The following is a 15,041-nucleotide window of genomic DNA, read 5'->3' as shown; positions in this document are numbered from 1 at the left end:
CCTGATGGACCGCTAAGGACACCGAACAGTGCTTTCATTGTCCACCCACCCGCCAACACCATTTCTCGTGTTGCAACCAGATCATCTCCTCATCATCAGGGGCACACATAATGCGTCAGGTTGTGCGAAAAAAGTGTCGTGTGCAGAAATTTTTAATTTATTTTAACTATGTACACTTTTTTTGTTTGTTGCACGATACACACATCCCAGGCCTCAGTGCAGGGCAGTACAGTACAGTAGAGTACAGTGCAGTGCAGTGTATAAGATGGCAATGGCATGGATGATGTTGCTGATGACGATGATGATGGCTCATCAAAAACAAACAGGCGACAGCGTGGAAAGGCTACAAAAGGCAAACCAAAGCTGGTCGAGGCAAAAAAACAAAAAGAAAAAAAACTGTAATAAAGCAAAACGTTCCTTTATTTGCCCCTGCACATGCAACCAGCCACCCAAAAACACGGACTATACAGCACTATAGTACTCTGTGATTTTCGTTGTATGAAAATTGAAGTTTTTTCCTTAAATATAGTAAACATCGATGGTGCAGAGATTTATGTATTGCATGGCACTGTTGAAAATAGCTCGATGGTCTGTGCCCCGTGTTTACTGTTTGTCGGACAGAAGAGGCGGCAATTTACGCCCACACGCACAAGGACACACACACACACATACACCCACACAGGGAACAGTAGGAGCAGCAAGTACATCGGGCAAAAAACATTAATTTGCATGCAAGTCAATTATCAGGAGGCAGCAAACAGACAAGCTCTAGTCGTGGCTGCCTCCTGCTGCGGCGGTTTCTGCTGGTTTGCAATGCAAATATCGGAGTTATTTTTCATCAAGAAAAATTCCCCCCCTAATGAACCACGAAACAGGAATACTCTTGACCAAAAAACAAGAATGTTATTAAAATGCGAAACTGTGCATCGATGTTGGGTATCTGTGGCGCTTACCGAGCCTTACCGTTTCCGATATCCATACGAGTATCTTCCATCTAATATAGGGTATAAAAAACGTCGATATCTGCTTGACTCGTAAATTGCCTGGCCAGCAAAATTCTAAATGTTTTTATTAATTAAAAATATTGCACATTAAACACATTTTCAAATTGCGTTTGGCATTTTTTCGAATAAATACACGAACACGAACATTGGCACCAAAAAAAAATGCAAATATAATTTACAAAGCACACACCCGTCAAGGCTCGTCAAGAGACTTTGATTCCACGCTCCATTTGTATTTGCATTTGGGTTTTTATTTAATTTCTGAACTACTCTGGGAGTGCCATGAAAATTGGTAGTAAAGTACACAGATTCTAAAGGGGAAAATTCATTTGCAGTCTTCACTAATCACTAAACTAAACTAATCACTAAGTGGGCTTAGTCTAAGGCTAAATGGTTAAGGATTCTGGCAAGAGGTCTGGCGACTCCGGAAGGACTTTGCTTTCACTGTGATATCAAAGGCTGCGCAGGCGTTCTCCTCCAGGCTGGGGCAGGTGAGGAAATGGCCAGATGCAGCAATCTCCGGCCAACTGCGTCTGAGTGACTGGGCAGGACCGAACCACTTGACACGCCCGCACTGTGTCTCGATGACAGTCTCAAAGTGGGGCTGTGGCTCCTCCTGTGGCCGGTCCAGGTGCCAGAGGAAGACGGCATGCCCCTGCCCTGTGCCGATCGGTATGACAGCCAGGAAAAATGTGTGCACTCTGACAGTCTCGTGGCCCGGGCTGACATCCTCGCTCAGACTGAGGCATGCCACCGCCTGCTGGGACGGCAGCTGGACGTGCAGCCGCTCCCCGAACGTGCCGTAGGACTGCAGCACGGCCAGGCGGTGCTCGCTGCTGAGATGCCTCAGGAGCTGCCACTCGCAGGACTTTATTGATGTCGCACCCGTCGGCCCCGAAACTAGGGATGACGTTGCCTGATTTACTTCAGATGCTGGCGCCTGTTTATGGCTCCCCACTGATAAGGTGGCCGCTGCAATTTCGGCTGCCGCAGCAGTGGCCGCCGCCTCTGCGCCGCTGGCCCCATCTTTGACGGTTGACAATTTGGCCTGTCCCGCTGGCTGGGAAAGTTTCAGCGCCGCGCTGCTGCTCCTGATGCTGCTGCAGCTGGAGATACATGATTTCCCAGTGGGGCAATGATAATTTTGAAATAGCAGCTGGCCTTTGCCGCCGCCAGCTGACTGCATCACCTGCTCCTGCTCCTCGTGTTGGTGCTGCCCACTATTTATGTTTGCAACTTCATCACTGCGCAATCCGTCTTGATCTTTGCCTGTAAGCCGCCAACTTTTCTTGCTCAACTTTAACTTTGGTTTAACGAGCATATTGTTGCTCTCGAGCTCGAGGAGCTGCTTCTTCTGCTCCGCCTCGTTGAAACGAGTCTCCTGGTGCTGCACTTTTATCAGTGTGCAACGTTGCAGGACCTTCTTGTCCTCATCCTGGCCCTGGCTGCTGCTCTCGTCGCGGCTGCTGTTGCGGTTGTTGTCGGCGACATTATTTCGAATTCGAGCATTTGCCTCATTTCCCTTTGGCATTTGCCGGTGCTGCTGCAACGGGGAGTCGCCTCCCCCATCACACCCACCTGCTCCGCTGTCTGTCCCATTCAGAACCACAACTGCCACTGCGTCCAGCTGCAGTTGCCTGGAGATTTGTTTGCCGCACTTCTTGCCGGAGTTCGACTTGGCCAGCGCCATTTTTGGTTGATTATGATATTCATTTGTGCACTTGTTGACGCTGCTCGGTTTTCGCTGGCCCTCCGGGTCCGGGTCCTGGTCCTGGTCCTGGTCCGCAGTCACCTTGTTGGCTTTTGCTTTTCCTGCAACAAAAACGGAAAAAGTTCAACGAATTGCACAACAAAAAATAGGTCCCAAAATGGAAATGCAATAAATGTTGCCACGAATAAATATCTATGGCCGCCCCACAGTCCCCCCAGGACCATCCCTGCATCCCTCCATACGCACAATTGTTGATGGCTTGAAATTTTCAAGTTTTCCTGCAGTCGGAATTGTCCTTTTGCGCTCGTTAGGTCTTTCCACGAACCCTACACAACCGCCAGCTCCTGCCCCCTGGCCAGGAAACTCTCAAGAAGTTTAAGTGGCAAATGAAAATAGAAAAAAAAGTAAATAAATTTCTCCATCTTTATATAAATATGAACGGAGCAAGAGGAGTGGGGAGGCGAGTGGGGAGTGGGGGAAATCTCAGCAAAAACATAAAGAATGCACACTTAATGTAGAAGCAATAAAAACGTACTAAGCAGAGACTAAGCTAAACAAAAGGAAACAAGAAAAGAAGTCTGCTAGAGACTGCTATAGATATGATTTCGACTGTAAGATACCCGCTAATCAGGTATCCTAATCAGCTATCCTTCTAGCCCTCTTTGGGGCAGAAGCGACTTTTGTAAGCCAAATCCATATCTCGTATTCATATCTTCTGTATCTGCAAAATGTAAATAATTATTTACTTGGTATTCCTTCCTGTATTTGAGATATAATAAACCCACGCACTCTTCTAGTACCGTGTACAGCCCTTACAAAAACGCACAGGAAGTTGGTAAAAAAAAAAGACAACAACAAAAAAACTGAAGACCAACAAGTAAAAGCAAATGCAGACAACGGCGGAAAATTCGTTCATGTTTGTTCTTGTTGCCGCTTGTTACCTACGCTGTAAACTTCACTTGAAGTTGAGTTGGGCGGACGCGGACACGGCCGTGGACGAGGACGCGGAGGCGGACGCGGACACAGATTGAAAATGGCAACGAGGGCGGCGTCCAAACTTTAAGCGAAAGAACAGCGGAAACAACAGGAATATGTAACGCAATGCCAACAGTATGGCAACGGCAACGGCAACGGCATAAAGCGTGAAAAACTTTAGCAATTTATGTTACATAATTATGCTATAAAAAGAAGAAGAAAAACAGCGAAAAGATGAGCCATTGCGCTCAATTTCAAGCACTCTTGACTTGGCTCACATTTTCCTTTCATTTGCTTTCAGGACTCTCTCTCTCTCTCTCTCCCACTCTGTCTCCTTCGGCCGAGATTTAAGTGAAACATTGACACTTGGCGCTACTCAAAAGTTTTTGGCACAAAGTAAATGACAGCTGGATGATATATCTTTTGATATGGTGGGCCGAGGATCCCACCCGGCCCAGACAGATGTCGCCTAATGACGACGCTAATTTGGGTATCGTTTTGCCACGATTAAATAGATAAAAGTTATAAATACAAGTAAGTAAATGTTGGTTGCACTCACCGCCGTCGCAGGGAAAGTTCTCCGCCAGCAGGGTGAATAATTTATCCGACAGCAGGCAGCGGCCCCTGGGCCCCAGTGGCACACGACACACCGGACACTTCACGGACCGGCTGCGGCAATTATTGCAGAGCACGTGTCCGTTGCAGCACTGCCATCCAGGTGGTTTGATGACCTGATTTTTGTTGGTTGTTGGCCCGAGGCAGGAAGGGGTGGAAACCGAAGTCAAAGGAAGTGCAGCCACAAAGTGAGAATAAATCAAAAAAGAAAAAAAAAAAAAAAGGGAAAATCTTTGTGAAAATATATACATAATTATACAATGGAGGGGGAGTATGTGTGTGTATGGGGGGGATGTGGTTTATTTCATTTAATTATAGCTATCATGGATAGTGAGCACACTCAAAGGAAGCACTCTCTGATTGCTTCTTGATTGTAATGCGAATGGGATTTTGAGGAAAAAGCAATTCTAGTCAACGTCATATGTAACATAACGCTCAAAAATGAAACTAAATTTGATTATTGCTCTGTCGGGGCAGGGCATCAATCGGAATTCACCGAAACATGGTTCTCCTTCTCCTTATTGAGGCTCCGGCTCCTGTTTTTCCTTTCTCGCATTGGCATGCAAAATGTATTATTTTGGGTATGCTGTGCGCAGAAAGCTTTCCATTTAAATTGAAAATCAAATTGAAAATATTGCAAGCGGATTTAAAATAATACAACTGTATGAACGAGTTTTTGATGCGCACAAAAATACTTTTGCGCATTTCAAGCTGGCCCTGGCATCGCCTCACAAAACTGAAAAACACTGCAAAACAACAGAGAACAAAATATACGTACATATAACAAAAAATGGAAGAAAAACGGAAAGCGGAAAATCGGATCGACTGACAGACTGAAGAATATGTATTGAAATTTGTATGATGCTTTTTGTCTCTGCCCCGCCATAAAAGGGGGGAAGACACGTGTGCGTCTGTGTTCGGGGGGGCAAAAACTGTTGTAAATATGCAGCCAAACATAAATTTGGCTGAATAAAGAAACAATTTCTGGTCTGAAGCTTTCCATACTTTTTTGCTCTCACCGATTTGGCCAAACTGCTTTGCAAGTATTACAAATGTAAAGCGATTCGTTTGCAATTTAAACTAAAAACAGAGACAGAAGCCGGAAGGTTACATTCTCTGTCGAATGGACTATTCGATGTCTCCTTACCTTTTTGCTGAGCTCTAAAATTTAAGACGGATCTGGGAAAACTCTCAAAATAAACAAGGGCCTATAGACACTTCCCATGATATGGGAACACTAGGCTGATATTCTTTCTACAAAAACCACATACCCTGCCAGTATTTTATTAAATAAAACCGGAAGCAAATACAAATACAAAATAAGAATACACAACTACAAGCATTTTCAAGAGCTTGTACGTGTGCGGAATAGTTTTTAATTCTGTTCGTTTTTGATTGTTTGAAATTGGCTTAAATGGCTATAAGCAAAAGCTTTCTATTTTAATACCCTTCCATACATAAACAAAGACTCCAATTAGTGATGGAAATCAATTAAATGATCTAAGCAAAGCAAATATTGCTGGAAATGGAAGTGGAAATGGAATCGGAATCGGAATTGAAGCATTCGCTGTATCGCCGTCCAGCAATTGGTTTGAATGCGGAAACGAGAGCATATAAAAATTGTTTGCACTGACTGAGTGATTGTTCATTTGGGATAGTTGTTGGTATTTTTTAATCAAATTTATGCTCAACTTTTGATACCTTTTTATAGGTCATCCTAAAGGTATGCAGCACTTTTAGTGTGTAGAATTCATGTATACCTTATGTAGAGTGAACTTGGTCTGTATGTAGATATTATGTAGAACGAGGGGGAACGTGAGTTGCTGCTAGTGTTGTGTTGCTCATGAGTGAGTGAACAAAAAAGAGTTGTTCACTTAAGTGAGCAACTGAACATGTTCCTTCCAAGTTGTTCTTTTTTGTTCACTTGTTCTTTGTTGTTCACTTGTTCTTTTTTGCTCACTTGTTCTTTGTTGTTCACTTGTTCATTTTTACTCACTTGTTCTCTACTCACTTTTTGCGCAATTTTGCTCCTCAAAGGGCATTTTGCGATCTGGCAGCTTTGCTCATATTTGCGTTTACTTCACACTTTTTGTATTACCGGCAATGCTATTTACTCTTTTGAAAAATTCACTATGTCGCTAATTCGAAAGTATAGTGAAATTTAGAACCATCTGCGCATGAATAGTGAACAACTGAGAGAGCAAGTCAGCAACTGAGCAAGTGAGCAACTGAGCAAGTGAGCAACTGAGCAAGTGAACAAGTGAGTAACTGAGCAATCTAAGAGAGCAAGTGAGCAAATGAGCAATATGAGTGAGTTGACTCACTTACTAAAAAAGAACAAGTGAACATGTTCACCAAAATGAGCAATGTTTACCCAACACTAGTTGCTGCGGACACCGCAACTCTACAGTTATACCCGATACATAGTCAGTACGGCTCTCCTCCGGCAGACGCCGCTAATGACACAGAGTGCGTGCGAGAGAGACAGAAAATCAGTCTGAGCGTGACGTCGGGCGCTGCGTAGCCACTGCAACGTATTTGATATACGTTATTTGGTTACTCTAGCCTTAATAGTCTCTGAGATTTGTGGATGCCCCAGATTTTCGTCCTTTGCGGGGGCAGAAGGGGGTGTGGCAAAGTTTTGAAACATACTTGTAACAGTGACATATCAGAGAAGTCCGAATATAAAATATCGTTGCTCTAGCTCTTGTTGTCTTTGAGCACTAGGCGCTGATAGGGACGGACAGACGGACGGACGGACAGACAGACAGGGCTCAATCGACTCGGCTGTTGATGCTGATCAAGAATATATGTACATATATACTTTATGGGGTCGGAAACGCTTCCTTTTGGACGTTACACACATCCATTTTCACCACAAATCTAATATACCTCCAATACTCATTTAGAGTATCGGGTATAAAAATACCAAGACCAATTAAATTCGACTTTAAACCCTTTCAAACCCCAAAGCAGCTTTAAACTTTGTGGTGCCTGATGGCACCTGCGTGCAAAAGGCGTTTCTAGTGAAAAGTACATAGAGATCCCATGTCAAGAAGTTACTCGAACAGCAATCCAACGATTGTGTGTTTCTTTCACACAAGTGGGAGATGAAACTTAATAAAATTTCAAAAGGCAATGCATTTTTCCCAATTTACTCGTTTTCTTAATTCAAGAAAAGCCTGGGGGGCTTTGGTTGAAAGCCGAGTGTAAGTTAATCATCTTTTGATGTTGAAAGCCAATTCCTTGAATTTCCAGGACTGGGCTGTGTTTGCTTTTGAAATTTATGAAAATTAAATGAACTGCAAATTTATGCATATTTAAATGAAACAAAAACAGTTTCATGCCCGATTTAATGTCAAACAAGGGAGACCCAATGCCAAATCCGACCTGCCTTATCCGACCGCCAGGAGCATGCCAACGGCAAGGGAAGGACTAATGCCAGCGATTATCTTTTGAAGGGAATCGAGAACAGAATGCACTAGTATTGAAAATCAAGCAAAACAAAATCCCTTAATAACTTAATGGACTTGTGTGTGTTTTTGCATACATAAATAGAACCCAAACACGCTCAGACACGCATGCACATGCACATGCATGCATAAGGAATACGAGTGTGGCACTATATAGTGGATATACTCGCACTAGAGTAGCCCATAATACAAAACTCGTATAATGCCAGCTTCGTGCTTCAGTAATAATTGCCAAATCTAAAGGACTCTCCAGCAACTAAGCCGCAGGCCGGAGAGGGAGCATGGGGATATCCCAGAGATGATAGAGATAGAAGATAGAAGATAGAGGAGATGGGGAGGTGTATCCCAGAATAAACTGATTTTGGGTTAATAAACAAATTATTCAGTGCAGCTGCAAGTGGAGTTCGAGTCCCAGACAGCTCTGTGGCGGCTCTCTAGCTGGCTGCCCCACTTTGAAGGCGTTGCAGCGTGGCTATTTCTGGGGGCAGGGGGCCAGGGAGGGTACGAGGAGGCTGGGAGCGATATGTCCTTTCAGTCCGGTCCGGGTCTCCTGCACATGCTTAATTTATAGCCACACACACACACAGACACACAAGCACACGGACAGTGACACTGCCACACGGAGATGTGCTGCAAGCGAGAATTTCATTTGAAAATAACTTTACATTTTAAATGGCCGCCTGCACGGGCCAGTGGCAGGAGGCAAGAGGCAAGAGGCAAGCGGGGCGGGGGCTGCAGGTCTGGACACTCTTTATCTTGTCTAATTAATTAAATTTATGTTTTTGCTGACAAGCTGGGCATAAATAAATTTAAAGCCGGACACTCGCCAGCAGCTTCAATTTAAATGCACAACGAGCTCTGGGCGCAGCAGAATCAGGACAGAATCAGGAGCACCCAGAAGGAGGGTGGACCCGCGGGCGAATGACACGATTAGGCACACTGACTTTCTACGCCATACCTATATACCTATATATATATATATACATATGTGTGTGCACACATCTGCCTAATCGTCAATATTTGATTTTTAAACGACATAATCAATCACTTTGTCGTGCATATACTCGCTTGTACATATGTATTTTGCCAAACTAATCAAATCACATGCCAGAGCAAACATTTATCAAAAATCTACTTCAATGTGGGACGAAAAAAAGAATATACAAAAACAAGAGGTAAATACTGGCTAGAATCGATGGCTAGAATACCCTTACCGAACCTTTTTAAGGACTTTCCAACAAGGAAAAGCATAAGTTAAGCTTACAAATATCTGATTAATATCATAGTACACTCAGCCAGGGTGCTCATAGCTCATATAAAAACACTTGGCCAGAACATAACCGACGGCCATTAACTGCCAACATGACGACATGAATGAAGCTGCAGGTGGGGGTGGAGGTGGCTGAGGCTCGGCTCTGGCGTGGTGCGTCGTTTGAGTAATTGAGTAAACAATGCCGGCACGGTATATATACATACCTGCTTGACAGAGAGAGCGAGAGAGAGAGAGAGGGAGTGGTGAGAGTGGTTAGGGGCCAAGAGTCAAGAGGGCAGCAATCACTGGCAGCAGCCCAACGTTGCAAACTTTATATACAGTCAAGTGATTAGCAACAAACTTGCGCAGCAAAATCAACGCAGTACCGGAAGGGGGACTGGGAGACTGGCACCGGCACTGCCACTGCGACTGCCACTGGGATTGGCACTGGGATTGGGACTAGGATCAGGACTAACAGTAACAGCAGCAGAGAGCCTCTCAAAGGCAAACAAGCGGCAACTGGCAACTACGTAAGTTTTGAGAGAGTTCCGTCGAGTTGAGTTTAGATAATGACGAACTAAAACTAAAGCCCGAGCTGCTGTCGATGCACGGGCCACAGAGGCGACCTCATCGATATGCAACGCACATGCAACGACGGTCTGGATTGGCCTTTTCGTGGCAATGCCACTCACCCGCACCCGCACCCGCACCTCACCCACTTACCTCAAGGCACACAGGACACTCCAGTAATTGGGAAATATGTTGAAGGCATGTTGCAAACTTTTGCAGCGATTGTTGATTAATTCCATGCTGCTGCAAAGACACAAAGCGAGGGGAAAACTTTGGTTAATTTTAGTGTTCTGGCTTCAAGGTTGAGAGAATTGCAATCAAATGAGTCCGAGGAATGCCTTTAATGGTATTGAATGCTTCCATTTGGACGGATTTGCATGCGATTATCAAAACGAGCAAAGCACTGCATTATTGTGATTCAATAAAATGATTAAACTGCCAACGACAGGATGCATGTTACATCCGAGAGATACATATATCCATGGTCGAGTTTAATCTGTTTAACTGACACACACACAGACACACGGAGACTCGATTTGATGCAGATGCATAGCCTTCAGCCTTGATTGAAATGGACGTTCCACGTGCACCACGTGCACCAGGTATGCCAGAAATGTGTCTGTGTGGCAGCAATTTTCGACTGTCCGACAGGGTCCACCCCTTTGAGGACATTTGGGTCAATTGAATTGTAATAAAGTACACATGATGTGTCAAGAACAAAATTGCATTATTTCAATTCAATTGAATTTAATAAAATAAACAGCTTCTCGGTCGGCAACAGACAAACAGCAAACACAGACATACAGACAGACAGACAGACGGACACGCCCATGGCAAAGCCCCAAGGCAATGGCAGGACACCTCCGGGCTGGGGCCTTGTAATATATTTTACATGTGGCCCATTCAGCATTCAGCATAAATGAATAGCATTCGATTGGATAACCCAAAGTAAGTCAAGGATACATGTACGGTAGATGCATTTTTAAAAGCAGAATCGAATGATTGGTGCTCTTCTGAGGCAATCACTCTGGGGTAATGGCTAAGTAGACCAGGCTGTAGCGACTAATTGCTAAGACAGAGACAGCAGTCATTAAGCCAATCAGCATTACGTAACGCTCAGTGGCACGTGAACAACAGCAGCGGCAACAAGCATTACCACTACAGTACAGTACCTAGCCACTTTGCGGCACATTCGTGTATGACAATGCCCCATTTAACCATCGGCAAATCAGCTACAAGTACAGGCTGACAGCACTTGAGGCATCTGCATTGTGCGGCAAGTGGCAGCGCGTTTTCGACTCACCACAGCATGGGATGCCTCCTCGGCATCCTCGGACGATGTGAGGGCCGCCTGCTGGCGCCACACCATCATGGTCACACACTCGGCCCCACTCTGCCAGTGCTCTGCCAGGCGATTGGCCAGCTCACTGATCCGCAGGCCGAGTATGTCCACTCCATTCAGCTCTAGCAGAGTATCGCCAAGGCGGACACCGCCCCGGGCCGCATTCGATTTCTCCTGCACCCCGCTGACCCATGGATACGGGTCCCAGGGGGCACGACTCAAGTTCAGGCCCAGCGTTCCGTTGGCGCAGGCGTAGATGGTGCACAATTGGAGCATCCTTGTCGTTCAAGTTTCAACTGCGAATAAACGGAGAAATTGGCTTGAATTAAATCCAGAATCTCTCAAGGTCGCACACGTCTGTGGCATTTCATGCAATTTATGTCTCGGCACACACGCACCGCATCGCACCGCACCGCACCGCACCGCACCGCACTGCCGAGAGGCCAGACATAACACTGTTTGGGCCGACATAAATTTGGCCAATTTTCAACACTTGAGGCGTTTGCCAGACAACTCACACTCACACACACAGTCACACATCTAATTACCTGCACAGACACACACATACTCGTAGAGAGAGATAGAGAGAGGGGAGGGTATGCCACAGCGTCTCGTGCTTAGTTTTGCCTGTGAAAAATGGTGCCAAACTGTTTTATTTCCCTTGCTGAGTGGGCGTGTCATCGGTTCGAGGCCTCATCCTGCTTTTGACATTCCCATCACGTACACAGGCGCGCACACACTTGTATGTATTATACATGCGTGGGTGTGTGTGTGTTCCAGTGTGTGTCTGATGGGGCAACCACTTGTATCATTTGCACCTTTCTGTGGGCAATTCTTTCACCTTTCGGCAGCTGCGCCGAAGCGCAATTAATTAGCAAAACTGCTACCAGAGCTGGCCCGACAAACTTTTGCCACCCAAAAGGCCGTAATTACGCATACGCCACCGTGGGCGGCCCGAAGTGCTCGAAATTTGCTCACATAAATCAAAAGTTTCGCAGTTCCCGCAGGCCAAACATTAGAAAAAAGGGGTTTCTTGAAAACTTGAACAAACTACAGAAAATCAATTAAAACCCTGGGGCAGACCGGCAACCCGCAACCCGCAACCGAAGCTCAATGTCTGGCAAAATGGCAGAAGTGCAGGGAAAATGGGAACCACATTTCATGTGCATGTATGTAGAAGTCGTTAATGAGGCAGCAGACGCAGATGTTGTATCCGTATCTCATCGAAAACATACGAGCCCCGTCCCTAACATTGTCGTCGTCAGTCGAAGGCGATAACGAGACCCAGAAGCAATCTACAGACAGTACGAGTTCTATTTGCACCTGGCAGCGCCTTCGCAAACCAGATTCTTTCGTCTAGTCATTCGACATTGTCGTTGCCAGTCTCCGCAGTGCGTCAGTCTCCGGGTCGTAGTCGTCGTTGGGCTATCTGTTGAGAAGATTCTCATCATTCTCAAATTGATTATTCGTACACTCGAAACTCTTTCAGCGCTGCGTTCAAGTATCTAAGTATCTACGGCTGTGATGTATCTGGTTTTTTTTTGTTTTTGCTCTCTCTATCTACGCACGCGGATACAGATACAACAAACTTGTTGAGCGCACTTCACTTCACTTCTTACTGACATTGGCCATGAAATCGGCTATGACGTCGACGGCGTGAAGTGAGCGCACAAAAAAAGAAACGTTCAATAAATTATTAAACAATAAATCGAAAATAAGCTGTTGCAGCAATTAAAAGCGATTGATACTTGTGTCTGGCCATTATTCAATTATGTATTATGCATGGATTTTTGTTTTTATTTTAATTATTTTTTTCGTTTTGTTCTCAACTTTCCAGCTTCCCCCGAAAGTTAAGGGCAATTAAGAAACTGATTTAATTATTTTTCAAAGCCGCACAAATTAATTAAAGTTGCGCCCAAAAAGACCATTCCAAACCACCAACAGTTGTGGACTCCGGCTCCGGCTGAGTGGGCAACCGCAGCCGGTCCGTTGCGATGCGGAGTTGCATCAATGCGCGGGAACCGCGAACCGAGAACCGAAAATACACAGAGAGCAGGAGAACAACCACAGAAAGCCACGTTTCGGCCATTGTTTTGGCCAAAAGTCAATGAAGCGCAGCAGTTAGCAAACAATTACGAAACCCAAACTAAAGGAAGACCCACCCGCGTACACTCCCCCCACCTTAAACTGGTAACGCTCCAATTGAAGCCCAACTTTATTAATTAATTGCCACATTTATACCGTAAAGTTTCCTCTATATTTTTGCTGTATTTCTTTGTCGGAAGCGAACTGTGCTTAGGCGCGTGCGAATTGCAACTAACTGGAAGTCAGTCGTCGGATAGCCAGCCGCCAGCCACCAGCCAACAGCCACTTGAAGGTAATGCACATTGCACACGGCAGAAACAGCTATGCTCGTAGCTGCATCTGTAGCGCAGATTTAGCTGATTTTTTGCCGCTTTCGTTTTCAGTACTATATCAAGTCGTGTCATGGGAGGGGGGATCGGAGGACGGGTCTGACGGAGCGAGACTAAAACAAACTCACACGAAAATTGCGTCACAATTACACGAAAGAAACCGCAAGCGAAAACATACGACAGAAACAGAGGCAGCGGCAGCGGCAGAGCGGAGACGAGGCGGCAGAGAGACAGAGACCCAGAAACCCCAAAGCGGGCAAAACTGTTGCGCATGCGCCATTGACGTTTCGCTGCATCTGACTCTCTCTCTCTCTCTCTCTCTCTTTAGCTGTGACTCAATCTCTGTCTCTGTCTGACTCAGCCCACAATTAGCAAGACTGAGTCTTGCGTTGCCGTGTAAATTTCCAATTGAATATGCCTGGGTTTTTTCTGTATGATATGTACCCTTGTAGAGGGTATTACGATCGTGAACAGATGTTTGAAATGCAGAAAAGGTAGTCGTTCCGATCGTGATGTGTTATGTCCATGTTTATATTAAAATTAGTTTAAACCCAAATCTTTGTGGGATGAACTTGTTTGTTGCTTAATAATCTCTTTAAGAACCAATATCCATAGCCATAAGCCATAGAAGTAGTAATTAGTCTCTACGGACAATAGTTCGAAAGGTTATATGAATCTGTAAGAGTATCCGTAGCTTCGGTTTCCTGCCTTTGTTTGTCTCCACTTTGTTTGGATTTCGCACAGAGTGTGAAATTCGCACAAACATTGCATGGCGCATGCGTAGAGGCACGGAGAGGCCCGTCTATGATTTATGAGCGCTTTTCTGATCACAATTTAGACTCGTTTCGTTTGTCTGTTATTTTTTCGTACGTACAGCAGGAAATGAGAATCAAAATAGAATAGCTCCGGCTAAACAAACTTGTTTGATGTCTTTAATTATGCGAAATGCGATTATAATTGTGCGTTACACTTCCGCGTTGAAGGAATGGAATGGAGAGCGTGGGGCGAGGAGCAATTATGAGGCGGTTTGTGAGGTAGCTGCCGCCTTGACCTAAGACAACGTTACCAAAGCGAACAGACCCAGACCCAGACCAGACCACCGACAATGGCCTCAGGGCTGTCCGAAAGCGTAAGGTCATGTGGCCCATTAGAGAGGTATAATTTTTACAGCAAAAGTTTCGTATGGCTTGACCGAACAATCGTTAATACAATTATTATGTTTGATGGAGCACACACGCACCGTTTTTTTGTTTTTTCTTTTTTTTTTGTAGTAGATGAGCACACAACGCTTTTGGCTTGGCTCTGCCTCAGCGCCTTCCTGTGAAAATCAATTTTCACAATTTTCCTTGTGAACTTTGCGGCTTTTCGCTTCGTCACCCTCGCAGTCAATTACACACACGCGGGGCTGATGTCTCAATTCGATGATGTCTTGGTCTGGGCGCCGGCGCCACGCACTTCGCGTCTGCTTGCGGAACTTGCGGGGTCGGCGCGTGCGCACTGCTTGAGCGTTGTGAAGAAACTGAAAGACTGACGATCCGGCGTCTGCGCAGCGCAGTGCACACCTGAGCGACGCACAGCGCCCTCTGCGGGCAAAGCTCCGGAGGCTGAACGCAAGCTTTCGAACGGTTTTTCAAACTTGTAAGCCATAAATATACCTGTGCCTTGAGCACTAGCCCACCTCCATC

The 15,041-nt window shown here is 45.4% G+C and overlaps 1 protein-coding gene across 1 annotated transcript; it reads right to left on the bottom strand.

The window, feature by feature from the left end:
• Positions 1–1,233: 1,233 nt before the first annotated feature.
• LOC6598814 lies at positions 1,234–11,233 on the bottom strand. The gene is made up of 4 exons (XM_002023950.2): positions 10,904–11,233; positions 9,754–9,843; positions 4,250–4,421; positions 1,234–2,816 (listed from the first exon to the last, which is right to left on the bottom strand). The coding sequence occupies exons 1-4, from the start codon at positions 11,216–11,218 to the stop codon at positions 1,399–1,401; spliced, it is 1,995 nt and encodes a 664-aa protein (XP_002023986.2). The 5' UTR covers positions 11,219–11,233; the 3' UTR covers positions 1,234–1,398.
• Between the last annotated feature and the right edge of the window lie 3,808 nt (positions 11,234–15,041).

The sequence above is a fragment of the Drosophila persimilis genome, unplaced genomic scaffold (genome assembly GCF_003286085.1).
Source record: "Drosophila persimilis strain 14011-0111.01,24,50 unplaced genomic scaffold, DperRS2 tig00000000-arrow-pilon, whole genome shotgun sequence".
NCBI lineage: Eukaryota > Metazoa > Arthropoda > Insecta > Diptera > Drosophilidae > Drosophila > Drosophila persimilis.
The sequence above is the reverse complement of the archived record's forward strand: the minus strand, read 5'-3'. Positions and strand labels throughout refer to the sequence as shown.